This window comes from Nomascus leucogenys, chromosome 9, assembly GCF_006542625.1.
Source record: "Nomascus leucogenys isolate Asia chromosome 9, Asia_NLE_v1, whole genome shotgun sequence".
Lineage (NCBI taxonomy): Eukaryota > Metazoa > Chordata > Mammalia > Primates > Hylobatidae > Nomascus > Nomascus leucogenys.
This window is the reverse complement of record NC_044389.1, coordinates 62,743,584-62,770,103: the sequence shown is the minus strand read 5'-3', so window position 1 is coordinate 62,770,103 and position 26,520 is coordinate 62,743,584. Positions and strand designations below refer to the sequence as shown.

The 26,520-nt window shown below is 34.4% G+C and overlaps 1 protein-coding gene across 4 annotated transcripts in view; it reads left to right on the top strand.

Annotated features, from left to right (window-relative positions):
• The window catches only part of ANTXR2 (ANTXR cell adhesion molecule 2), a 152,569-nt gene that overhangs the window by 84,559 nt on the left and 41,490 nt on the right, over positions 1–26,520 (top strand). For 3 of the 4 annotated variants that reach the window (XM_012499573.2, XM_003265803.3, XM_012499574.2), the window contains exons 13-16: positions 1,036–1,080; positions 1,936–2,028; positions 7,682–7,849; positions 8,155–8,235. In XM_012499573.2, the coding sequence (XP_012355027.1) occupies positions 1,036–1,080; positions 1,936–2,028; positions 7,682–7,849; positions 8,155–8,235 (387 nt within the window). Of the gene's footprint in view, positions 1–1,035; positions 1,081–1,935; positions 2,029–7,681; positions 7,850–8,154; positions 8,278–26,520 lie in introns of those variants that run through there. The other variant, XM_030819050.1, reaches the window with a different exon arrangement.

Sequence of the window (26,520 nt, the reverse complement as noted above, 5' to 3'; positions counted from 1 at the left end):
GAGCTGAGGTCACGCCATTGCACTCCAGCCTGGGAAACAAGAGTGAAACTCCATCTCAAAAAAAAAAAAAAAAAAAAAAAAAAAGAATTAACTGTAAAAGATTTCATGAGTAAGACATCACAGGAAAGGGGTCTTGGCTAAGAAGTTGATTTGTTACAAGCAGCTTCAAGCAACACTTTGTATCCTTACGGGCTCAGTTAGGAGACTGTCAGTTGGACTCTCATTGTGGTTACAGTCAGGTGCTAGTTTGGCCGGAGTCATCTGGAAGCTTGGTGTGCCTGGGTGTCCAAGATGGACTTTTCTCTTATATGTCTCAAATCTCCTCTCGAATGGCTGAAATAGCTGGGGGATCAGCTGGTGTCTCCCTCTCACCACCCAGCCTAGATTAGTTTGGGTTTCCTCACAGCTTGATGGTCTTGGGGTGGATTTCTGACCTGACAGCAGTGTTCCTCAACAGTGAGTGTTCCGTAGATGTCAGGGAAACTGAGAAGTCACATAGTACCACTTCTACCTTTTTCTTTTTTTTCTTTCTTCTTTTTTTTTTTTTTTGAGACGAGAGTCTCTCTCTGTCGCCCAGGCTGGAGTCCAGTGGCGCGATCTCGGCTCACTGCAAGCTCCACCTCCCGAGTTCACACCATTCTCCTGCCTCAGCCTCGTGAGTAGCTGGAACTACAGGCGCCCGCCACCACGCCCGGCTAATTTTTTTTGAATTTTTAGTAGAGATGGGGTTTCACCGTGTTAGCCAGGATGGTCTCGATATGCTGACTTCGTGATCCGCCCGCCTTGGCCTCCCAAAGTGCTGGGATTACAGGCGTGAGCCACCACACCCGGCCCACTTCTACCTTTTTCTATTTGCCGAAAGCTAGTTATAGGCAATCCAAGACTCAAAGAGAGGGGCATAAATATTGGGTGGCAAGGTTCAATGAGGAACTTCTTTGGAGCTACCACAGTATTTTATGTATCAAATTATTTTTACAGTCCTTACTATCTCCTCCCTATGCCATAGAAATTTTTATATTTGATTTTTTTTGACAGGTTATCAAGGATCCTCCACCACCACCACCCCCTGCACCAAAAGAGGTAAGTGAGTGCCTAAAAAACTGGTATGGCTGCTTTTTTTTTTTTCCAAATGCAGATACCATGCCCAAATTTGATCAATTTTGTCTGTTTGATAACTATGATACCTATGTACTGACTTTTTAATTTATATAAATCAGTGGTTATTTTTCATCCTCTTATGATTTATTTCATATGCTAGAGGAATGGGACCTTCATACATTGCTAGATATAAACTGGCCATTGGAATCAATAGTGCATAAAGATTTAATATACTTTTTATAGTACTATATCAATAGTTCTGATATCACTTATGTTATTGACAAAAAAGATCGAAGCTGACAGTTGAAAGATCCTATTGCTTTCTTCAAAATTCTTGGTGCTTTTATATGATTCTGTTAACCAGAATCATGTTAGGAACATGAAATAAGGAACGTGCTGGTGTTGTATATTTTCAAAACTTCTCAACTGCCTATCTTTTCAGTTCAAATTTCATAGAGTCCAAACCTACACACACATTGATGCTTTAATGACTGTTAAAATGCTGTCCTAATTTTAATATTTTATCTTTCTAAGTATGAAGTGATGAATAGATTTGAAATACCAAATGATTCCCTGTTAAACAACAACTTCTAGTTACCTAGGGATGATGTAAGAGAGATTCCTAAAATTTGAGGAGGGAAAGGAGTTCTCATATCCTGTAGAACTCCACTTGAAATTTATGCATGTAAGTGTAAATATATCCACATGTTCTATATATAGTTTTTTCCATAGTAATGGCATAATTCAGAAAAATATTTAAATATGAGCCAGTTATGACTAAACAGTATTTTAAGAAATTAATTAAAAACTATTTATTTATAAAACATATTTCCACAGGAGGAAGAAGAACCTTTGCCTACTAAGAAGTGGCCAACTGTGGATGCCTCCTATTATGGTGGTCGAGGGGTTGGAGGAATTAAAAGAATGGAGGTTGGTAACTTAAAAAAAAAAAAAGCTGCTAATCTGGAGTATGTATTTCTAAGACTATTAAGCCATGGAAACTACTTTTCACAATTCTGTTATAATATCATCCATTTGTGCTTAACACTGGGTCTTTTCTGGATACATTTTTTTTCTATGGAATCATCCTAGCCGCTGCAAAACTGGCCTAGAAGAACTGGTTTCATTAGTCAAAGGATTGCATTGATAAGACCTCTGAATTCTAAGGGACAAAACAAAGCTAGGGTTTTTCTTATTTTGGAAAAAATTACCGCATAGAACGTCAACTTTGAAGAAGCCAGCCACTTCAAGTTGCAACAATGTTCTTCTTTGTAAAGATCCAGTAGTTATCTACTATTTGAGAAGAAAATGTTAAAATATTCAATAGCATAGATCTGACTTTATCACAAATATAGAGAAAGTACATTTAATACTTTATGTTAGTTGCCACTTATGAACTATTGTAATTGACATTATATATCATTTATAGAATGCATTGAACTTTCAGACTAGCCCAAAGTGTTGATTAAAATTGAACTTTAATATTATATCTTAAAAGTCAAATAAGATTTTCTGATCACCATGAACTATTTTTTCAAAGTGATATATTATTTAGTAATAAGCAATTATTACCAGCACTGAGCTCTTAACAACAGTATAAACAGGCCTGCATCCCATCCCAAGGAGCAATTCAAGGGATTTTTTCATGAACACATTGACTTTATTATTAAATCCTGGCATTCCTTCCTTATTAGTCATAATTTTCCTTTCTGATTAGAATGTGTTTTATGCATTTTACCATTGTTGCACATGTTTCCTATTGTCATATCTGCTTTGTGCCAGCAAAAATTGATAACCTAATGAACAACCCCACAATTATTGCAATTTTCTCCTTTTATACATTACAATAAAATTCAGATTCCCAAGGAGAGTTTCCCCTTTTCAGAATAAATTTTACTCTTCTTAGAAAAAGCCCAGACATACTGAACATGGTTGTCATTACCAAACTGTTTATATAGGTCATCTGACAGTGATTCTTACTTTTCTGGACCACATTAGATCTTGAAGCAATGGACATTTTCCCTGAAAGCTTGCCCTTTATTGTTGAAATATCCTCTGAAGCAGATACCTCATTGCCAATTATCCATGATTATAGGCAGTTGCTAGATGCAGTTAAGTTGGTCTTTGGAGAAGTTATTGCATGTATTTTTGTGTGCTAGAAACTGAGAATCTCAAACAATATAAGAGAGCATGGCTAGGCAAGTTCGTGTTGTTTGACACAGAAGGAAGATTATTTTCCTTTCTTACCTTTGTTGTGTCATTCTAGACTTGGAAGGGTGGGAAAAAAGTATATAGGATGTTCCTATATGTATAAAACATACACTTTTAAATAAAAGTGTTACAATCAAATATCCAAATATAATGTGTAACCACTTATTTTTAGTTGATTTGACCTCATTCCAAAATGTGTGCGTAAAAAGATCTATATAACAGGGAAAAAAAAAGCCTTGATAGGATATAACAAAAATATGAGTAGGTTTCTCTGGATGGACAATTTTCAATCTATGCTATATATTTCCCTATTTTTTAAATGTATTTGACCGTGAGCATGTACTGCTTCATATTCAGAATAATAATACCATTTTGAAATTCACTCATAAAATACGGCATGATAATAAAGTAAGGATATTAGTATGTGAGCCTTATTTGAATAAATAATATTCTTGCTTTAAAAAACTAGGAATATGTCAGATTTTTGTTAGTTTAATATTCCAGTGTTCCAAAGATTGAGATCTCTTTCTAAAGGAAGGGAAATGTGTGAGTGAGCCCCTGAATGGGTCCTGAGTTAAAAGGAACATTATTGGTTTATATTTATGAGAGCCAAGAGCACACACACATCCCTAACTAACCTATAATTCAAGTTTCAAGAGTTTTTAACTCTTAATATGTGAAATTATGTTGCCCACCCATCCTTTTCAGTTGAACAAAATTTGTGACAAAAAACCGCAGCCAACTTGTAATAAATCTGGGTCCATTTTAGTTTTGGATAATTTTGGCTACCTTGCATGAAGTATTCCATCAACAAGATGGAAATGAGAATGAGAATGAAGAAAAAAATGGAAAAGCAAGTGTGGATGTTACAAAGGGGAAACATGATACAGGTTGAGTGTCCCTTATCTGAAATGACTGGAACTAAAAGTGTTTTAGATTTTGGATTTTTTTCAGATTTCAGGATATTTGCACATACTTAATATGATATCTTGGGGAGGGGAGCCAAGTTTAAACATGAAATTTATTTTTGTTTGATATATACCCCATACACATAAGAGGAATATGTTTGACACACACCTTATACACAAATAAAAAGAATATGTGTATAAGGTGTGTGTCAAACATAAATGAATTTAAAATATACAATAAATACACAAACATAATATATGAGCATAAATGAATTTTAAAATATACAATGTTTTAAAATAATTTTGTGCATGAAACACAGTGTTGACTGTGACCCATCAGATGAGGTCAGGTGTGGAGTTTTCCTCTTATGCTGTTAAGTTGGCACTCCAAGGGTTTCAGGTTTTAGAGCAATTTGAATTTTAGATTTTTGAACTATACTCAACCTGTATATAAAAATACACAGTAAAAATTGAACTGAGAATTAAGCATCACTAAACATTTTCAAACATTAATTTATTTAAGTGAGGAGATGGAAATGTTTCATTTATCTATTTTTTAAGAAATCCGGAGTGGATGATGGGGAGTTCTCATTGTGTTGCCCTGGCTGGTCTTGAACCCCTGAGCACAAGCGATTCTCTCAATTCTCTCATGTAGCTGGGGCTACAGGCAGGTGCCACTGTGCAAACAAAATTTGTATTAAAAGCATGCTTATTCAAACCTGGAAGGTACTTCTCTCTTTTTTTTTTCAAAAAAAGCCCTTAAACTAGGAAAAGTAAAAGGAATTATAGAAATTATGAGCACATGTGAATTACAGAACACATTTTTATAGCTAAGGTTATTTTAAGCCAGCATAGGGATTTTTACCTAGAATATTTTTTCTTCCTTCTTCTTTAAATTAAATATTTAAACACTATGGTAATGGGAATTTTTAGAAAGCTGGAACTGAGATGATGTTAATAACAGCTGTTAGCACAACTGATCCACAATACCTAATGACTTCAACTGTGTGTTTCTGCCAATTCAGTGTGAAACTGTTTTTGTTTCTTTTCTTGATTCTGAAATTGCTCCTCAATGATATAACCTCCTAGTCATCCAAATATGCTCTGGAAATTATGGAATTTTATTGCTTATAATGAAAGCCAAGTGGAGTTTGGAAGAATTTAGCTATCAAGCTTACACTTATTTTTTTCCATAATAAAGCCTGATATATTAATTCTGCTAAGGCTTTCTTTAGCAGTCTATTCTTGTTATTCTTTTGTCCTTTTTAACTTTCTCAGTGTGGTCAAACTAAAACATTAAAATTTATGCATACATACACATACACGTATATATGTATATTTAATTGCTTTTAAGAGTTTGAAAACTCTAATAATTTCTAGTTTCAGACTTTGAGTAAGTGAGAATTGTTTGTGGTGGTGTTTGTGGTGGTGATGATGTTGATGATGATTAAATAGCTCCCTCGTGAACTAAAACTAATGAATTTCTTTAATGGATCTTCTTTAGATCTCAGCAACTACATTTCTCAAGTATAGTCATTTGATAGTGTAGTACCTAGAAATGCCACATTGGGTCAGAACTCTAGTTTAACTAGCTTCATATATATATTTTTTAATCTGAGAATAGTGCCAGTGAAACTTGAAAGAAGAATATGATTATCATTACCTCTGCAATATCAACTGTGAAACATAGGCGAGGGAGCTGTCTGTGCTAAAGCCTATCATTTCTGAATGGATCTAAATTGTATCTACTTCTCTTTCTACCCTGAATGACTTCTCTAAGTTAGGACATTTGTGTCTTTACTTAATTGTGTATCTTTTTTTTTCCTTAAAATCGAGCCTTTACAATTGGAAGGATACGTGTCCTGATTTTAGAGTTTTTAATACAATTTAGCTATATCTAAAGATTTTATAAGTGTTAGTTTATCCAGGTGATGACACCGTGATTGGAAAGAGAAGGTCATTTCTCTGGAAAGAAAGCCAACTATCTAGCTCTAAAGGTTTAATGGTGTTTAAAACAATTTTAACAGCCTCATAAAAACATTCTAGTATCATTGATCACACTGAAAGATATAGATACATTTTAATGACTCAACAGGGCCCACTTGAAATTGAAAGCCCATTCTAAAATTGTAGTAAAAAAAGGTAAAAACATCTAAGTAAGCCTTATCAAAAAGACTGAATAGTTCTTTCCATGAATAGTAATCTTCTCTATCCCTACCCACTAATTCAGATCATTGAAATGCTTTACGAAGTCTTAGGATTTTTTTTTTTTTCTTTTTAGAAATCACTTAACTCTGGTGTGTCATAGTGTACCCTGGGTAGGTCTTAGTATAGGTTTCTAGAGCTTCACTCCTCTGACCTTGCCCATCTTTGGGGATGTCCTTGGTTTTTGTAGGACTTTCCACTACTCCTGGTTGGACAAGCGCTTCTCCAGGGGCTGCATCCTATTTTTACATGCCCAGTTTGACTCAAATTTAGCTCTTAATTTCTGTCTATTGAAAAATAAAACAGTCATTTGATGTTTTGGTTTTTCAATGTCAAGAGTTTTCAGAGGAGGAAATTTGCTATAATTTGTGGAATTCTCTAGTGTTCCTGAACTTTTCTTTTCAAAGCAGTCTTTTCAGATTTGACCTCCTCAATGAAAAAAATCATATGCCACACAACCATACTCAGATGAGCTTGGGAACTAAAGGCTGAACACTACATTACATAGTAGAACTATAGAAGTAAAGAAAACTCATATATAATTATTTTACTTTCAAAAACTAAATGTTCAGATCATACTTTTTGCCTTAATCAAATGTGATGAAAAGTTTGGAAGAAGCAACTCTTTTGTATAAAATACATTTGTAAAATTATAACCAATTGGAAACTTATTAACCCATTTCAATCCATGTTTGAATCCCTGCCCCTTCACTTACTAGCTGGCTTTGGGCATATCACTTAACCTTCTTGTGCCTCATCTGGAAAGAAGAAAATAGAGTATCTATCTCACTGCATTTTTGTATGGATTAAATGCAGACTGACACATAGTAATCACTCAGTAAATGCTAACTATCATCATTTTCATATATTTCTTCCAGTGTCATCACTACATATGGGTATGTGTTTAGCTAGCAGGGGAACAAACCAAATTAGAGAACAGAATTACACACTGTCATGCATTTCATATGTAAACCACAAATGGACTCTTTATTTAAAACTATGGAAAAATGGTTGCTTCAAATTTAGTTGGCTCCAGATTTTTTTACAAAGGGTTTTTTTTTTTTGGATCTTAATATTAAATACAGTAAGGAGTGGTGAGAAACCTATTCAGCCTCTGAAGAGGAGAAATTAGGAATTAGGATACCTGCTCATCTTCTTTTTCACTCTGAGATGTGAACTAAAGGACCATAGGCTCAATAAGAGCCTGTTCCTCTAGGACACTTTATGTCTGATAACAGTACTCTCCCTTTGTTTCACAGGTTCGTTGGGGTGATAAAGGATCTACTGAGGAAGGTGCAAGGCTAGAGAAAGCCAAAAATGCTGTGGTGAAGATTCCTGAAGAAACAGAAGAACCCATCAGGCCTAGACCACCTCGACCCAAACCCACACACCAGCCTCCTCAGACAAAATGGTACACGCCAATTAAGGTATGTGTCCAGATTTTGTGTAATTTAACTCAAAACTTCTGGAGACATTGTAACTTTTTTGGTACCACGTCCCCCCAGCTACTTGAAAGAGGGTAGATGAAATTGCAGATATTCGTTGTACACTCTTAACAGCTGAATACTTTCTTGGCAATAAGAACCTCTAGGTTTTTATTTCTTATTAGTTTACCTTATGAAAGAAATGAGGGTAAAGAAGATTTTACTTTCTTCATTTTACGTCTTCATTTATTCAGTACATAGAGATTGAGTACATTCTCTGGGAATTCACAAATCTCATTTTCCCTTAGGGTCGTCTTGATGCTCTCTGGGCTTTGTTGAGGCGGCAGTATGACCGGGTTTCTTTGATGCGACCTCAGGAAGGAGATGAGGTTTGTATATGGGAATGTATTGAGAAAAAGCTAACTGCTTGAGTCAGTATAATGAAGGCAGGGAAATAGTAATAAAAAATGATTTTAAAGCCCTGTTGCACTTGAGGAAGGAAATACTGACAAGTGTAGATTTCTGTTACATAGGGTTTTCTATAAATTACCTGTTGTTAGAAAGCATCTTCAAACTACATTTTTACACCATTCCCTTTTCAAGAAATTCTTTACAATTCTGGTCATTTGTACACATACCTTAATAAGCACAATCATTGCATCAGCCCTTGACTTTAAAGACGCAATGTTCCAACAGACTGGTAGTTAGTAGCTGAAGTCCTTCTCTAGCATTTAGTAGCAATAAGGCCTAGGGCAAAGGCCTCAAAATCTGTTTTATAGGTATAAATATGTTCCCTGCCTTCAACAGTTGATGTAATCGAATTTCTTGACTATTATGTAAAAATGTCTTTAAAGTTATAAAGCATTATAAAAATCTGTGATAGTGATAAACACACACACACATACACACATATGTATATATTTTTCCCCACCAGGGTAGCCTGTCTGAGGCTATATTTTTGTTTTGGAAATGTGGCTACAATTACTCCAGTTTTGTAATTTCAGTAATATAGTAGTACTATTTCCCATTGTATTGATGTAAGAAAAATTGATTAAAACCTTTCCATATGTAACAATGGATAGGTTTGGTTCAGAGACGGTACAGTTCATAATAGTAGTGATGCAGGGCAGGTGAATCCCAAAATTGAAGCTTAGCCTGGGAGAGTTCTTAACTTCATCTAAGAAGGAATCTGATGCAGGGCAGGAGGGCTCCCAAATTGGAGCTTAGCCCAGGAAGTTTCCTGGCTTCATCCAGAAAAGAATTCAAGGGTAAGCCAGAGGTGTTAGCAACTTTTGTTGAAGTGACAGCGCATAGCAGCAGCAGAGGTACTACTCCTTGTGGAGCAGGGCTACCCTATAGGCAGTGTGCCCAGAGGAGCAGCTCAGAGGCAGTTCTGTAGTCACATTGATACCCACTTTTAATTATATGAAAATTAAGGGGAGGATCATGCAGACATTTCTAGAAAAGGTGTGACAACTTCCGGGTCATTGGGTCATTGTCATGGAAAGTGGTGGTAACTTCTGGGTGTTGCCATGGCAATGGCAAACTGACATGGCACCCTGGTCAGTGTGTCTTACAGGAAAGTGTTTTCACCCCGTCCCTGTTTTAGTTAATCATCAATTAGGTCTGGTGTCCAAGCCTCACCTCCAGAATCTAGTACTGCCTCCTACCTCTTTAGAATTGTTTCGCTGCGTGTCAACATGATCATTCCTCTGTTTTAACAAGGGAATAAACTTCATGAACTTCAGCTTCAGGGGATTTTCTTAAAAAGGCAATTTGAGAAAATTTATTCCTGGAATTTTCCCAACAGATCATCATTTACTGTTTGCTAAGACCATAAGTAGAGAGAACTAGTTGGTTTATAAAGCAGTCTCTTTCATGATCCAATCACTGTGGTTCTTCATAAAACGTTTTCACATAATAACATTTGTATCTTTTTAAATTCATCTGTGATCTGGAGTTCTGTTCTGGAACAATGTGTACTAACTCTTCTTCCTCTTCTACATGCTAGACTTTAACTTCATGTGTTTTAAAATTGTTTTCATGCATCATCTTAGTTTTTATTCCCCAGGTTAGACACTAGTTTATTTGTTCAATAATTTTCACCTTATTAAGTGCTGGGTATTGAGCTAACATTGAATATATACTAGCCAATAAAAACAGACAGTGGTCTCAGCTCTCTTGCTAATACTTTATATTTTCTTTTAACTGTCATGATTGCAATTTATAGTCTTTCATTATTCCTATTAATTTTGATTCAATTCAATAATTTTTGGATTATAAATATGTAAAAGCAATGGCATCAGGTAATATCGATGGGTAGAAACAAACAGCAGCCTCTGCCCTTAAGAAACCTGAACTTTGGGAAACAAGACATATACAAAAATAAGATCTATTCTGGAATGTGTTCTGGGTACTCTTGAGTGCATAGGAAAATAAAGATTAGCTCTCCCTCAGGAGAGATTAGGGAAAGCTTCTTCAAAAATATAGGTGCCCTGTCTTCGAATATAGTTAGGAGATATGTAGAATGAACATTTCCATAGATGTGGCATCATGAGCAAAGTCACCGAGGCAGTGATTCGTGGTTTGCAAGATAATCTGGGATTCAGAAGTGAAAACCAGAAAGATTCACTGGGAATAGAAAAGAAGAAATATGTGAGTTTAGATAAATTGGTATGTTTAGTTTTTAAAATGATGCATTATAATCATTCATTCAATAAATATTTACCTAGTGCCTAACATATATCAGGTACTCTGTTAGATATCAAATAAATTTAACATTCTTCTTAAATTATAATGCTGTAATATTTCAAATGTTGCCCCAGCAGGTTAAATTATTTATTTTTTCATGTTTGAAGAATAATGCTTCCCTTTCCATTATTTTGACCAAGATTTTCTTCCTTTTCCTTTTTTTTTTTTTAATCACTATGCTCACACTTTTGTCTAAGGTAAGTCCAAAGCGTTTATTCTAACTCTTGAGGTCAGATTATTTCAAAATTCAGGATTTTTCTGATTTTAGGAATATGATATAATCTATGTATCAAATATTATGTAAAGCATCATCTCCTAATCATATTATTCAGACATTTTTCTATTATATATTAATATATATGAATTGTAAAATTCATTGCTTCCGAATGAATTTTGGTGACAAATGTAGGATAAAACTTTCAGTTTTCAAAGATTCCAAACCTCAGAGATATAGATAAAATATAGTTGACTTTTATTATGTGAGGTTAACTAAAACCCCGCTTTTTCCACTCTATATGCTATTTATGCCTTTTTTAAAAATTTGTTTTTACTTAAGTGTGGGACTTCAGGCTTAGTAAACATCAGTTGTTGATTCAATTAATTGATTTGTTTTTTTCATCAGATACATATTATGATTCTATGTGTGCCTGATGCAGTCTGAGTTAATCTTTTATCATCATACGTATTCTTTTTAGCTTCAGTACTTCTGATGTTTTCTTACCTGCAAATTTTTATTTCAAGCCAATGTTGAAACCTCAGTGTGGCATCCCATGAGAGCCTTTTCTCACAGATGGACACTTCACAGTTAAGTGTCATTACTATAATGACATTACTATATGACACTTATATAATGTCATTACTATATGACACTTATATATATAATGTCATTACTATATGGACACTTCACAGTTAAGTGTTATTACTATGTTAAAGCTAGGAAACTACCCAAAAGTACAAACTCAGTTTACTACATGATTCCCAAGGATATTTAATAAATTGTGTCAAATTCCTTGCTGAATTTAAGGTATAATGTATATCTATCTATTCACCCATCCAACCAAACCAACCACACATTCTTCGCTCAAGAAAATCAGGTAAGCTTGGCATGATTTGCTGTTTTGCCTTTATGTTTCTTGCTAGTGCTTTTTTATAATATTTATTATTTTGTTTTAGACTGAGGTTTTATGTCAAGTCTGTAGTTATCAGCATATGACCTTTACCTTTTAGACAACTTGAGAAATCTTCACCCCCCCCGCCACATTTTTATTTCCCAGCTTTCCATTTTCATTGTTTCACAAAGATTATTAAGAATACCTGAATGTGGCCAGGTGTGGTGGCTCACACCTGTAATCCCAGCACTTTGGGAGGCCGAGGCAGGTGGGTCACTTGAGGCCAGGAATTGGAGACTAGCCTGGCCAACATGGTGAAACCCTGTCTCTACCAAAAAATACAAAAATTAGCCAGGCGTGGTGGGGCACACCTGTAGTCCCAGCTACTCGGGAGGCTGAGGTGAAAGAATCACTTGAACCCAGGAGGTGAGGGTTGCAGTAGTGAGCTGAGATCACACCACTGCACTCCAGCCTGGGCAACAGAGGGACACCCTATCTCAAAAAAAAAAAAAAAAAATCCGAATTTATGTCAACTCCACATCATCAACCAGGTCTTCTTTATTTCATAAAATTAACTCCCATATAACTTCCCTATCCCACACACATATAAACCTTAACCTACATTTTTCCAGAGATTTAATCATAAAAATACACAGCAAGAATTATTGCACTACTTTAGTGAAATAGCTTTTTGTACATTATTGGGATAATTGAAGGGCCCCAACATTTTTTATAAGTTTACAGTATGTATTAGGGCACCACACTGTTTTGGTTTCACCATCTCTAAAGTGCTATCATACCTCCCTTCCTCCCCACCTTCCTTTTTCCCTCCCTCCTTTCCTTCCTTCCTTCTTCTTTTTTCTTTGTTTCTTCTTAAATACATTTATTTCCACTATGCTTTCACTTTGTTTTGACAATTTCTTATACTAGTTTATACATTTTTATATGTTAATTTTCAGTTGGCTTCTTGTGAACAAAGGAAGCCTTCAGTTGCCCTATTCTTATAGTCACCAGCACAGTAAATATCTTTATTGACAAAGGCAACTTGTGCCAAAAAGAATCTGCAGCAATCATAGGACACTTAATCATGGTAATATTTCAGTGATTTTTTTAAGTCTCTAAAATAATGTAAACATAAAAATATTATTATTCAAAAAGTAATATTTAATTATTTGTTTAAATAAAATCATATTTGCATGGGGCAGTGATATAATCTGTATTGAGACTCTAATATCCTACAAATTTTATTTCTATTTTATAGAAAGAGCACATAATATTTCTTAAATTTCAGTTCTTTTTTGCTTTAGAGTATCTTTCATTTGGGGAATTTACAGTAATTTACCTATTCAGAAAATAATGACGCAGAGGCAGGAAGAGTATTAGGAATTTAGAGTATATTTGGCACAGCTAATTTGGATGCATGATATTAAAATTGGATGATCTGCTTTGGTAATGCTTTATCTATGCATGAGAAGACATCCATAGCTCACCGCTACCTTCTACTTACTGTGGTTAGTTGGTAAAATGTTAAAGTTACTGAACCTTATGGTTTTTACCAATTTAGTTTATATAGATGTGGTTTATCTCATGGAATTACATGTACTAAAGAAAATTAAAATTTAGGGGACTACGATGCCCAAGTGGTAGTAGCCTCTACTTCTCTGGCTGTTCTTTAAATAACTGTTTATCTATCTACATTTATATTTGCTTCAAGAAAGGAGAAAATGAATTGACCTCAGGGTAGTGTGTGTGTGTGTGTGTGTGTGTGTGTGTGTGTGTGTAAGTCCTGGCATAATCATTCATTGAATGAGAAAAATTAGTCCTGGAGTTCTTTTGTTAGCTTTAAATAATCAGGCACACCTACAATTGGGCTCTAAGCAAGGGTGAAATCCTATTGTTAGCAAATTTACATCCCTAATGTCAATCAAAATCTGATTAAATGAAAAACATTGAACTGAGATCAATTTATGAAAGATTTTATATTTTTAAGAGATGTCCATTGCCCTTTGAAAATGTATATCACTTTTATATCAACAAATCTATGTTCTCAACTAATTATCTGATATGAGGAATATTAGGAAATTTGTAAATAGCATTGTATCAGCTTAGATTAGATACACTGATTCCCTCTAAAAGAATTGTCTATGCATAGCAAAAAGTTCACTGGAACAAATGTTATTTTCTGTTAAGGTCAATTCTTTTTAAAATAAACTTTCTTATCGACATATAAATTGAATATATTTTGCAAATAATTTTATTTTCCTGTGTTTTCTGTGCTCATAATGGTTTCTGTGTGTATATATGCATAATATTTACTTTTGATTATGCTTCTTATGAAGTATTTATACAGGTATACAAGTTCCATGTGTGTGATTATAAAGCAATTTTTACACTGTAGAAATCAGGAAGAGTTTAAACAATTTTTTTAGTTAGAAATGGATGGAACTTGATGTGTATTGTCAAGAAGTAAATAAGAATGCTTTCTTATATCTGATTTTTAAAGGAAGTAATAGTGAATCTAAAAAAAGGCAAAAACAAACTTCATGCCACTTGAGAGACAATAAAACACAGTTGTTTTCAGGTTGTGGCTAATGGTTCTAAATAACACGACCTCTGCCTAGTCAACAGCATGTTTTCTACCTAGAAAAACAATCTTGTCATTTATTTATAATTGTTTACTGCAGATTCTGCCTCTTGAGACTCAAGTTTAGTTGTATAAACAAATCAGCGTTCCTAGAACTCAACCTAGAGTCACGCACATTTACTCTGTAAGTCCCGTCACGGCGAATTTCCAGCCAAATGCGCCCCTTTTATGGCTGAGAGGCCGCACCGGGTACGTTTGTGGAAGAATTCACTGCTGAATTGAAGTCCTTGATCAAGTAATTGAAGTTCAGGCATAAAGTATCAAAGCAGGCGAGCAGTCTCCCGCTCAGGCCCTCTCTCGCGCTCTCTTCCGCGCGCCAGCTCCCGCCGAGGTGGCGGGGTCCGCGAGTCGCACGCCGGGCCCGGGCTTTGATTGCGGCGGGAAGTCCTCCGAGTCATGAATGTTTCAGCGCGGCGCGCGAGGTGAGGGCCGCGCGTCCAGGTGTAAGCTAGCAGGTTGTCGCTGACATCTGTTTGCAGCGGCGGCAGCGGCCTCCCCAGCCCGCAGCGAGCGGCCGGATTGTCAGCGGAGGTAGTTGAGAGCGGCAGAACCGTTTTGGTCTCACTCTCGCTGCCTGGAGGCCTGAAACACCAAAGGTAGGAGTGGGGGTGGACACAGCTGCGCTCCCAAACTTGCCTTAGGCACAAATAAGAGATCTAATGTAGTTTGACTCCGTTGCGGTGGGGAGACGAGGACAGAAAGCCACTTCAGAGACAACTTAACGCTGCAACATCTGCCGCCAAGTTTCCAGGGAGTGACAGGGGACAGCAGGTACAGATCGAAGTCTCCACATAAGCAACCTCCATTAAGCCGTGGACTCTTTTGAAGGGCCTCCATCAAACATGCCGGAGTCCGCAGCAGGAGTTTGTTTGGTTTTCAAAGCAGTGTTTTGTTTTTCGCAGTAACAAGGTAATTTATAAATGATGCATTACCATGCGTTCTCCTTTTTGATTTGAAAAGAGAGAGTTAGAGAAGCAGAAAGGCAAAGAAAGAAGAAAGCGCAGCACTAGTTTTGGAGTAGTTCCACAAACCAATTAAATCTCCTAGGAGCTTCTTGGCTGTAATCGAGGTTATGTTAACCTTCAGAAGGCAGTCTCTCCTCACCAGCAAGCAGACATAAAAGTGTGTATACAGCAGTTGAAGAATCCTAGTAACACTCGTCAAGTACATCCACCATTTGTTTTTAAACTTGTAAGGTTTCTTATTACACGCAGATGAAACTGAATTAAATTTTTTGCAGATGGATGTAATTTTTTAGTAAAACAAAATTTACCAAATTGAATTGACTTTAATTTATTCCTATTCATAAAGACTTCATTCCTATAGTTGCATATAAAAAATAAAATGTTAAGTCGGAAGTAAGCAAACATTTTCTTTTTGGGCGATTCTCCTCCTCTACTACCTACATTCAACCAGAAACAAAAAATTCAAGAATTTGTTGACTTCAATGGAAATACTGCAAAAACTCCTTAATTTTGCACACGTAAATATGACATAATAGAATTGGTTAAAATATTAGCCTGATAAAAAGCTCCTGGGAATGGTAAGATAATAAAGATTCTATAGTTAACGTAAAATATTATCATTCGTAAAATTTAGGCTCCCTTTCTTGAGAAAAAGGAGAGATGGTGACTCAAAAGTATCCTTTGGAGAGGGAAGTAGCCAGGGAGCAATGGCCTAAGGGCAGATGGTAGTATGTAGCAAAGTTTTTATGTCTTGTTGAAATAAGCAACATAAATATTTTTCATTATATTGAGAGGACTTTCGTCAGTTGTGCAGATGTTATTTCATTTTTTTGAAATGATTGACGGCAATTGCTTTCTCAAGAATATTCAGTCTGACAGAACATCTCAATCCTCCAATTTTTTAAATCTACAGCAAAACCCACAAAAATATCAGAGAAGACAGGTTGCACAAGTTCATTTAAAAGGGACCAGAGAATCCTGATAACGTCAAAGTCAAAGGCTTTGGGCTCTACTTCTTGTTTACATCTCTAGTTCTAAATTTATGCTCGTGCCTTTCAGTCCTGCTTGTGAATTTTCAGGCTCACACTGGCCTTGCCCTTTTTAATGGTGGCTTCTTAAATGATTACAACCTTCTCAAGGATGGCTTTGTACTCCATTATGTTAACAAATCACCCAGTGCTTAGCACTCTTAAACCATGTCATCTTCAAATATAATAAGCATCTGGATAGTAGAGATTCTGCATCACACTGCCATTATGTTCCCATCGCAGTTGCGAAGTGTAACCACCAGTGGGTCTTTCAGAGCAGATTGAAACCTTCACTCAATTGATTCGATGCTTCAAATGTCTTCAGTGCCTAGAATTATGCTGCTAATGACTGCATTCTTAAAAAAAATCATTAAAATATATGTATATTGATAGCCTGGGTTACTCAATATTATTACCCCAAAAATCATTATTTTTAGAAAGGGCTACATTCTTAAATTTAGTTTTTAGTTTCCATCCCACTATTTTGTGCCATATAGCTGAACTTTGTAACAGATTTTAGGGGCTTTAGAAAAAATAACCCTTTGTTGTAGCCTAATTGAGTCAGTCCTATCATGTATGAAATGCCCATGTATTTCTATTCATTTCCTTTTATATATTAAAGTGACAGAGTAGAAAATATAAAAATGTTTAAAAACTGTAAACCCATTGTTTACCTTTTATTTCTATAAGATCTGAAATTCGTTATAGTTTCTTTAGGGCAATTCTGATGCAACAAAGCTGGAAAAGAATACCACTAGACTTTTCCGTTCTTTATATTATCTTTCATTATTATTATCTTTGGCCTTTACCTTTCAGGGCATCTTTAAAATACCATCATATTCCATTTAAATTAATGGAAGTAATTAACTTCAGTTTATACCTATTTGAAAGATAAATTTTTACTGGAATAATCCATCTCATGAACATGCCATTATTACTACTATCCCACTGACTGTTTTAGGAGAGTGTGTATATATATATATATGAATGTGCATATAGCATGTTTATAACTATATATGTATATATTTTTATAGGACATATTTGCTCACTGTGTATATCATCAACTGTTTCAGTGGAAAATAACAAATTCATGAAATAGAATGCTTTTTGATAACATTTCTTAGTTTGAATAAAATAATCTCTTAATTAGGTATATAAGTTGGCAAAGGTGTTGACTCAGTCTGGTTTCCTGAAGTGAAATGCAGAATATGCAAAATTTAATCATTTAAATTACCAAAAAATTTATTTTTTTCAAAGAACCTATAAACAGAACTTGGGTACTTAGTTGTCTCCCCTCCCCATATAGGCATTATTAGCTATTTAGTGAAATCATATACATTTTATGTATTAATTTCCAAGTTTAGATAAATATTTATCTTGATTAAAATCTCATCAGCAACCTTTTGATAAACAAGAAACAAAAAGTGATTAGTGTAAATACCTCTTCTCAATGCACTGGTTTTAGAAATGTAACTTCTTTTCATCATCATCAGTGAGCTCTGGCACTCTGAAAGAATACTTTTGTCTGAGTGTGGGGCTCACACCTGCAATCCCAGCACTTCGGGAGGCAGAGATGAGAGAATCCCTTGAGTCCCAGAGTTTGAGACCAGCCTGGGCAACATAGGGAGACCCCATCTCTACAAAAAATACAAACAAAATATTAGCCTGGTAGAGTGGAACATGCCTGTAGTAGCAGCTACCTGGGAGGCTGAGGTGGGAAGATTGCTTGAGCCAGGGATGTCAAGGCTGCAGTAAGCCATGATCACACTATTGCACTCCAGCCTGGGTGACAGAGCAAGATCCCATCTTAAAAAAATAACAATAATAAAAAAAAAGAATACTTTCGAAATGTCTTGGTGGTCCAGGACTAAACACATTATTTTCTGAGGCTCAATGTATGGCTGTGATGTAGAATACCTTGAAGACATCAATTAAATCATCCAATGGGGAGCAGAAATGTCAACACAGATACAATTTTAAGCTTTATTTTCCATTTTTTGTTACTTTGTGTATGGTTTTTATATACTTTTTATTACAGAGGCTTGAATATATATTTAAATAAATTACTATAATTTCTAATAATTTACAAAAATCTACATTATTCTACTTGTGTTAAATACTCATGTTTAAATTTAGAGGTCAGAAGACCCAGCCCAAGGGGGGATACAGTGCATTGTTTTGTAGACAGTTTGTTACTTAAATAGAATGCACTATGATGGTGCCTGTGTGTCTACCAGAACCCCATTTATAAGTTTAGTTTAAGGAAAGCTTTATAACTCAGTTAAGGAAATTGGCTTGAGTAGGAAGCTTTTATTGCCCCTTTATTCCTAAAAATGTACTTATAAATGCCTTTTCAACTTTGCTAAATATCTCTCATTTTTATTTATAAATAAAACACTAGGATTTGTATAACATAGAAACTAATACATAGTAGTATGCAATAGTAATAATTATACTAAATAATTTCTTTAAAAATTTTTCCATATCATTTTTATTTATATTTTCCACTAATTGTACTCTGAATCAAATTCCAACCTCTAACATTTAAGAATTTTGAAACTGATATAATTTTGAGGTATAAAATAAAAATAATTTATTTTTCAAACTTTGCAAATAACATAAAAAAAAGGGAGAAGGAAACAGAAAATAAGGAGAAATGAAAGAATACCCGTGAACATTTGCTTACCATTTTATTTTTCCTGGCTTTGGGTTAACACTTTCCTAGTTTCAAATAATTGCAAGTTTTTTTTTCTCCTTATGCTTTTAAAAAACTTATAAAGTTAGGATAGTTTCTACAAACTCACTGCCATTTCACAATAATTTTATTCTCTGATATACATCATCTCTTTCTCCTTAAAGAGCTCTTTTCACTTGGAAAATGTAGCAGAAAGATACTTTAGGTTCCCATAATGCTTCTTAGTAAGCAGGTTAGTATACTGAAAATAATACATAATATATATATTAAATTTCATAATCATATCCAGTACTAAGCATACTTTTGTTTTGAATCATATTAGAGTTTTCTAATTTTTTTTAAATCAAGCACTTTTGTTTTCTAGAGCCATTTCCTGACATGAATGATTTCTTAATAGTTAATTATGAATTCACTTTATTTTATTTAAATAGCTTTAAGGCCAAACCTAGTGCAGATTGGTGAGACACACACACAGACACACGCACATACGCCCTTCTCAAATCTTAGTTGCCTAAAAGAGTTAGTAAGTCTGTAAAACATTTCAATAAAACATTCAAATAGCATGTTTACATACATAGCATACAGATAAATTTCTGGAGTAAAGAGGGATTACTCTCCCATTATCTTTCTCTAATTCTTTCATTTCTCTCCCTTGTCTGACTTCCTAACATTGATTGAGGCTTCCACTGCTTTGTCCTCATCGTTAGAGACGTCATTAGACATCATTCTTAGATAATGCGACCTTCCCTCTTGAATTCCACTTGCATGTCTCTGAGAGCTTATGTGAATTTTCCGCTTCGATGCCCTTTGTCACTACATTATCTGTGTTTAGCGGGACTTAGCCATTTTCCTCATGTATGTCTTTCAAATTATAGTTATATAACTTTTCTCTCAATCATTTGCTCTATCTCTCACCAGATGTATCTAAACTGAGGCCCACTCGACTTAAGCACACCATTGTGGTTCCCACAGCTCGGTGAGCAGGGTCAAGATTTTAACTTTCTAATTCTGGGTACAGTCTCCTATGCCATCAGATAACATAGTTACCCTGTAATATGCATGAGATATTGATTTGAGGAACAGAATTTTGTCTATTATAGTTCCTCTTAGTTTTATTATAATTAAGAATATAAATTATAAGTTAATATGTGCATTAGATCCTAGTGATTCATAAGAGAGGTATAATTTGAATTTGTAGAATTTAAACATTTCTGTTATCTTTACTTATTATTTTACTACTTATAAATCAAGCTACTGAGAAAAATAGGGCAGAACAATTCTGAAATTTAACAAGTTTGTATTATTTTCTACAAAAATATGGCTAAAGATGATGATACATACAAATGTTATTTATATGGAGCTAAAATTAGTCATTTTGGATAGTTAATTTTTAAGTTGTAATTAAATCTATTGAACATTTTCTGAATTATAAAAACATAACACAATCATTTTCCTTTAGGCTAAATTTTGAACAAATGAAGGCTTTTAATTTTTATTGTCTTTTTCAGAATTTTTTTTTTGCTTGCAGTTGCATTTTTTTCATTTTTTAAAAACAGATTTGATCTTTATTCATATTCTATTTAAGAAAAATTTTCAGTGATCGGAATTCTTGTGAGATCTGTATTTGTCCTAGCCAAATCATATATTTTAATGTTAATTAATCTTTTGCATAATCATCTATGGTGCTGGCCTACATGTGGCTTATGTTAGCTCTGAGTGCCTCATTAGTCCAGTTTACAGAAACGCTGGCTCTTCTCAACAAACAGTGAGAAGAGAATTTAATTCAGTTACTACTCTCCAGAAGAGGTAGGACGGTTTTAACTGTCCTCTGAATCCAGATTTATGAACTAGTCTTATGCTCTTAACTAGATTAGTTCCTTTTCCATTAACTGCTTAAAGTAGGACAGCTGTCTGAGCTGTTGGTTGTAAATTTGCCGATGTCTACTTCCTTAATCTCAGATACAAAAAGCAGCAGATAACAGGATCAAAGTTTCAGGACCTTTGTTTTTCACAGCCTGAAATGAACATGGAGGGGTTCATGAATGGGAGATTGAAAAGATGTGAGGAATTGTTACACTGGAGAAAAAGGGATGACTTCTGTCATTAATCTTAATTAATTGCTAAGAGTTTTAAATCTGAGTTATTAATACTGATGTTAAGCTCTTAATACACTTTTCATGCTCTGGCATCAGTACTCTTTTATGAGATAAGAAGTTTAGGAAGGAGAGAGGTGTGTGTGTGTGTGTGTGTGTGATAAAATATTTTCATTTACATATTTCAAATATTTCTTTGGGTTAATATTCAGAACTTCACCTTTTGACAGTTACTGTAGGGCAGTTAGGAATGATAGACAAGTACCAATAAATTCGAATAAAATCCCTAGGTATAGCAACAGCAGTAAATCTGAATAATATTACTTTCATGTTTACCAGCATACAAAATACTTCACTGAAGAGGAAACATAAGATTATGAGGTGATATAGAAGGAGAGAGAATCAAGAGCTAGAAAAGGAGAAAGAAAAGAAAAGGAAAAAATGAAGAATAGGGAAGAGGTATTATTTTAATTAGTAATTTGCAGGCAATAGGAAAATGAAGTGTCATTCAAATAATAAACTATAAATTATGTTTTTAAGGTTGTATATTTCACTATTGCAGCCCTAATCACTTGGAAGTAAACAGATTGAAACTTGAAATGACTAAACAGTCTTTTCTTAAAATTTTGTTTTCCTTCCTTTCCTCCCACTGTTGCTGTTCCACTAATGTTTGTCTAGTTAACACCTTTTTGCCATTAAGTCTATATTATTATTCTGTCATATTTTTCAATGTGAAATTGCAACTAACCATATTGTTTATGAGAATTTTGGCCACAAAAAATGGCTTGTAACCCTTCAAGGGGAAATCTTTAAAAAACAGATAAGGCTCAAAACTTCAAAAGTATGATTTTTGGATTATATCTCATGTTCTCCATTTATCTGGACAAAATAAAAAGAAAAGCTCTGTAATGAAAATATAGAGCACACTGAATTATTTTAGTTTTTACACATGTATCTTACCTCTAATGACAGTGAAGTAAATTTCAGTAGTAAAGTATAATCAGTAGCTTAGATATTCTTAAGTTTTCTATAAATTTAAAATCACAAATTTGGCTCTGAGATATATCATACTTTTCTTTTTGCAGCAGTGTTTTCTTCCTTTAATGATGATCTTTAAATGTTAGTCGGAAAACATACAAATGAAATAGTGTTCGTTTCATGTATCAACCCATTTATTTTTGTACCTGTTAGTTAATTATTGAAGATGCAAAAATCTGCAGGCATTAAGGATTTAGATTTTATTTATAGTCTGTGGATAATAACAGCTTTGAATTGGACAATAACATGATGCAAAAGAAGTTAGAATTAGACTCCTGGAGGGTTCTCAAATTTGTAAAAGGAATGGAAATAATATGTGTTTTCCTGAGTAGCTTAGCCCTATCTCAATGTTTCTGCCTTTGTAGATAGCCTTTCATTATGGGCTCCAAAAGGAATCACTTAAAAATTATGATATAGCAGGTCATATTATATGTGATATAACAGGTCAAATTGGTGGATTTGGTGGATTGTCAAGTGGTCAAGTGGATTCTTATATGAAAGAACACTTTTTTCCTAATATAAATCGACTCTGTTTTTTAGACCACAGATTTAGGTTCATTAACTGAAAAACAGGGATTATTGGCTTCAGCTATTTTTCTTGATTTGCCAGGGGTCTCCTTCCTTGCTTCTCGGGAATAAAACGTGGGTTTCCAATACTTCCAATGCTTCTATGAGTGTGTGTGTGTGCGTGCGCATGCATATACTTGTGTGCGTGGTGATGTTTGTATCTAATGGGAGGTATCAAGGTATTGTCGTTGTTGAGGGAACTCGTAATTCCAGGAGAGGGGAGTATACTTTATTTTTATAGAGAAGGGTCAGAACTCCAATTCAGCTAACAGTCACTGAGCACCTACTATGTCTTATGTATGTTTAATTACCACATTTTTGTCCTATCTGTGCTGAGTCGGTGTTATACTGTTCTCATTTAACAGATGAATATGAGATCTAGAGATGTTTGGTGAATTTCCCAAGGGTACATTGCCGAATGTAACAGAATCTAGATCGAGAGTCAGGTTTTAAAATCCAGTGAGAGCTCGTTATTCCGTGCTGTCATTTTACAGTGCAGCACTTGATTCCTCTACCTATTCAGGCAATAACTGACTGACTTAGGGCAATTATACATGTAGGGAAGCACTTTTAAAATTTCAGTTTTGAACCTGATTCTTCTGGTGCCTAGCTTATCAACTGTGTATCTGTGTTTTACTGATAAGTTACTTTGGCATATATTCAGAATGCATGCATATTACTCTATAATACACATACACAACATACATTTAATTATATAGGCATCTATAAATAATATTTAATATTTAGAAGTGGCAATAAATTCTACAGCAAGTTTATACAGAATAAGGAATTTTTACATCACAAGAAACCTTAGAAGTTGTGTAATTCAACCCCTTCGTATACTGCAACTTCCATCCCTACTTCAATTCTCTCCATGAGGAACAAGCGTGTTCAAAAGCACAAGAGGGATGAACTAGCTTATATATTCCAGGAATTGCACATTGCTTTTCAAACTGTAGCAAGAGATTGGCAGCTGAAAAAGTGAGTTATGCAAGAGATTAGGAGCTGGGAAAGTGAGTTATAGGAAGGAGGAAAAATTAGAGCCATTCCTATAGCCCTTGGTGGCATATTGGAAAGAACACTGCATTGGGAGTCAGGGGAGTTGGGATCTCGATACTGTCATTTATCAGCTTCAATCTGGCACAAATTTTCTAAACCTTCTGGTCTTCAGTTTTCTCATTTGTGTGTAGAAAAATAAATGATCAAAAAGATACCTTTGAATTCTAGCAGTCTTGTTTTTTTAAAAAAATCTAATTTCAACCAACCCAGCTCCACGAATATGAAATTTTTCCTATGCTCATAAGGGTATCCCCAAAACCCTGCACATTGCCCTCAGAGAGTAGGCCTTAACAGTATTTGAACAGAATAATTCATGCAGGTGGAAATTCTAACTTATTGTTTAGAATATGTTTAAATTAATTCATACTTTTTTTAGTAAATAGACATTTCATGAGGCCAGCAATAATGAATAAATAAATATTTTACAAGTTACTATAAGACTAAAAAGTGTCATATATTCTGCATAGTATTTGAAACATGTTCAAGGGACTATAAAAATACTGTGATTCTAGATCCATAATGGGTATCTTGCTACTGGTTACACTTTAAAATAATTTGAAAATAACTGCATATGAAAGTGAGTAAGGGAAATACAGATTTTAAGAGATCTGTATATTTATTTAAATTTTATGCCAGTTTCCTCTCTTTATAAAATTTGTCTATTTCTCACTGATTTTCTTCTTTCAAAATAAGAAGAGACCAATGTGTGATATTAGATTATCTCCATTGTCATTTTGATATGCTGTATTTTGCTGCCTTGTGTCACACCTGTAAAATAATTTAAACACAAGCTATCATTTTATTTAATACTGTTATAAGCAAATGAGTACTAATGTGTTCTTGTCATTAAATGCATATGGATACTGGAACTGTTCTCCCATTGGGTCACATTGAAATTGATTTTCCAACTTGACTTAACAATAATGGACAAATGTTAAATGAAAATCAATCACTTTTACTTAAATCAGCCTAATACACTCATTTTATTAAGTGGTCTTTTTACCTACAGCTAACTAGATGACAAATAACACTTGTCTAGCCTCTGACCTCCGGCCTCTGCCCTCCGGTCTGGCTTCTGAATGCGTTTAAAAAACCTCTCAGTACAGATCATGATTTTATTCTTATATGACATATTCTTTATTAATTAGATGAAAGTATATTTCAGATATTTTTTATAAATAGAACAAAATCCTGAATTAATATTATTTCAATCACAAATTCATTCTTTTTAAAATCTGAGGTCTTGCTCTCATCCAGTCTGGAGTCCAGTTGTACAGTCTTGACTCATTGCAGCCTTGAACTCCTGGGCTCAAGTGATCCTCCTACTTTAGCCTCCTGAGTAGCTGGAACTACAGATGCCTGTCACTGGGCCCAGTTTTTAATTACAAATTTTTAGGCCCTTAATATTTCAAATATTTCAAACATGTATCATGTTACTCTACTTATCAAAACAACTCACAGTAAAATATTTTTATTGCCATTTTAAAGATAAGGAAACTGAGACTTTAAAATGTCAAGTAAGTCTGGACATGGTGGCTCATACCTGTAATCCCAGCATTTTAGGAGGCCAAGGTGGGAGGACTACTTGAGCCCAAGAGATGGAGGCTGCAGTGACCCTGCACTTCAGCCTGGGCAACAGAGCAAGACCTTGTCTCAAAAACAAACAACTATATAGAGATCTCAAGTTGCCAGATTCATGCAGGTAGGTAGGTGATAAGTGGTATTACCTCTAACTTTAAATAGATTATTGAAAAATTTAGTTCGTGTAAATTCTGCTTTATGTTTCAAAATTTATTGGTCAGTTTTACAGAAAATGTACAGCAGTTTAGAGTTTGTGTTTTCGTTATATTAATAAGTTATAGGCCCAGGTGTTGAATTAAGAAAAATTTAACAATAAAATTGAAAAGGCCAACATATAAATGAGAAGTACTAGTGAACTATTTTCGTAACATAGGACTCACTAGTGAATATTTAAATATAATACATACAAAACATAAATATTAAGTATCTTAATCTGTAAATATTGGGGTCAGAAAATTATTTGTGGATTGATTTTTAAGCACCTACAGATATTGTCCAGAGGCCAAAACTTAAGAATAATTATAAAGTTATATACTTTACTTAAAAAAATGAAATATAATTAATGGTAGAAAATAAATCAACATGTTAGTCTTAATATTAAAATATTAAAATTGATTATCATTTCTAACCTGTAAAATCAAAGCAAAAGGAGTTCTATCTGGAGGCTAAGATTATGACACAAGCCCAAATTATATATTTCAAATATCAAAGCTCTCAGATTTACTATGGAAAAGCCATCATTTTTAGTTTAGGATACTGTTGGCACAGTCATAATTTATAATTTATAATTCCCTCTTAAAATCTAGTTTTCAGAATCTTTCATCATTTTAGACTTCCGTTAAATTTACTGTGAATTTACTGTTTATTTCCCAGATCATTCTGAGAGCTTGAGCTCTTATTTTGATCTATGGAGCAACTGATTTCACTTATCAAATTTATTCTTTGATATATCTGAAAATAGTGTGCCCAAAATCATCTTACAAAAATTAAATCCTGAAATGGTTTTTAAAGTATTAATATCTCTTCAGGTACGTTAGTGAAAACTGAGGCAAATAGGCTGCCAGCCGTTTTTTAAATGAGAAATCCTTAGTGTGTGAGTACTGGGAACTGAGGGTTGAGCATCTGAAGGTCGGCCTCCTCTTCA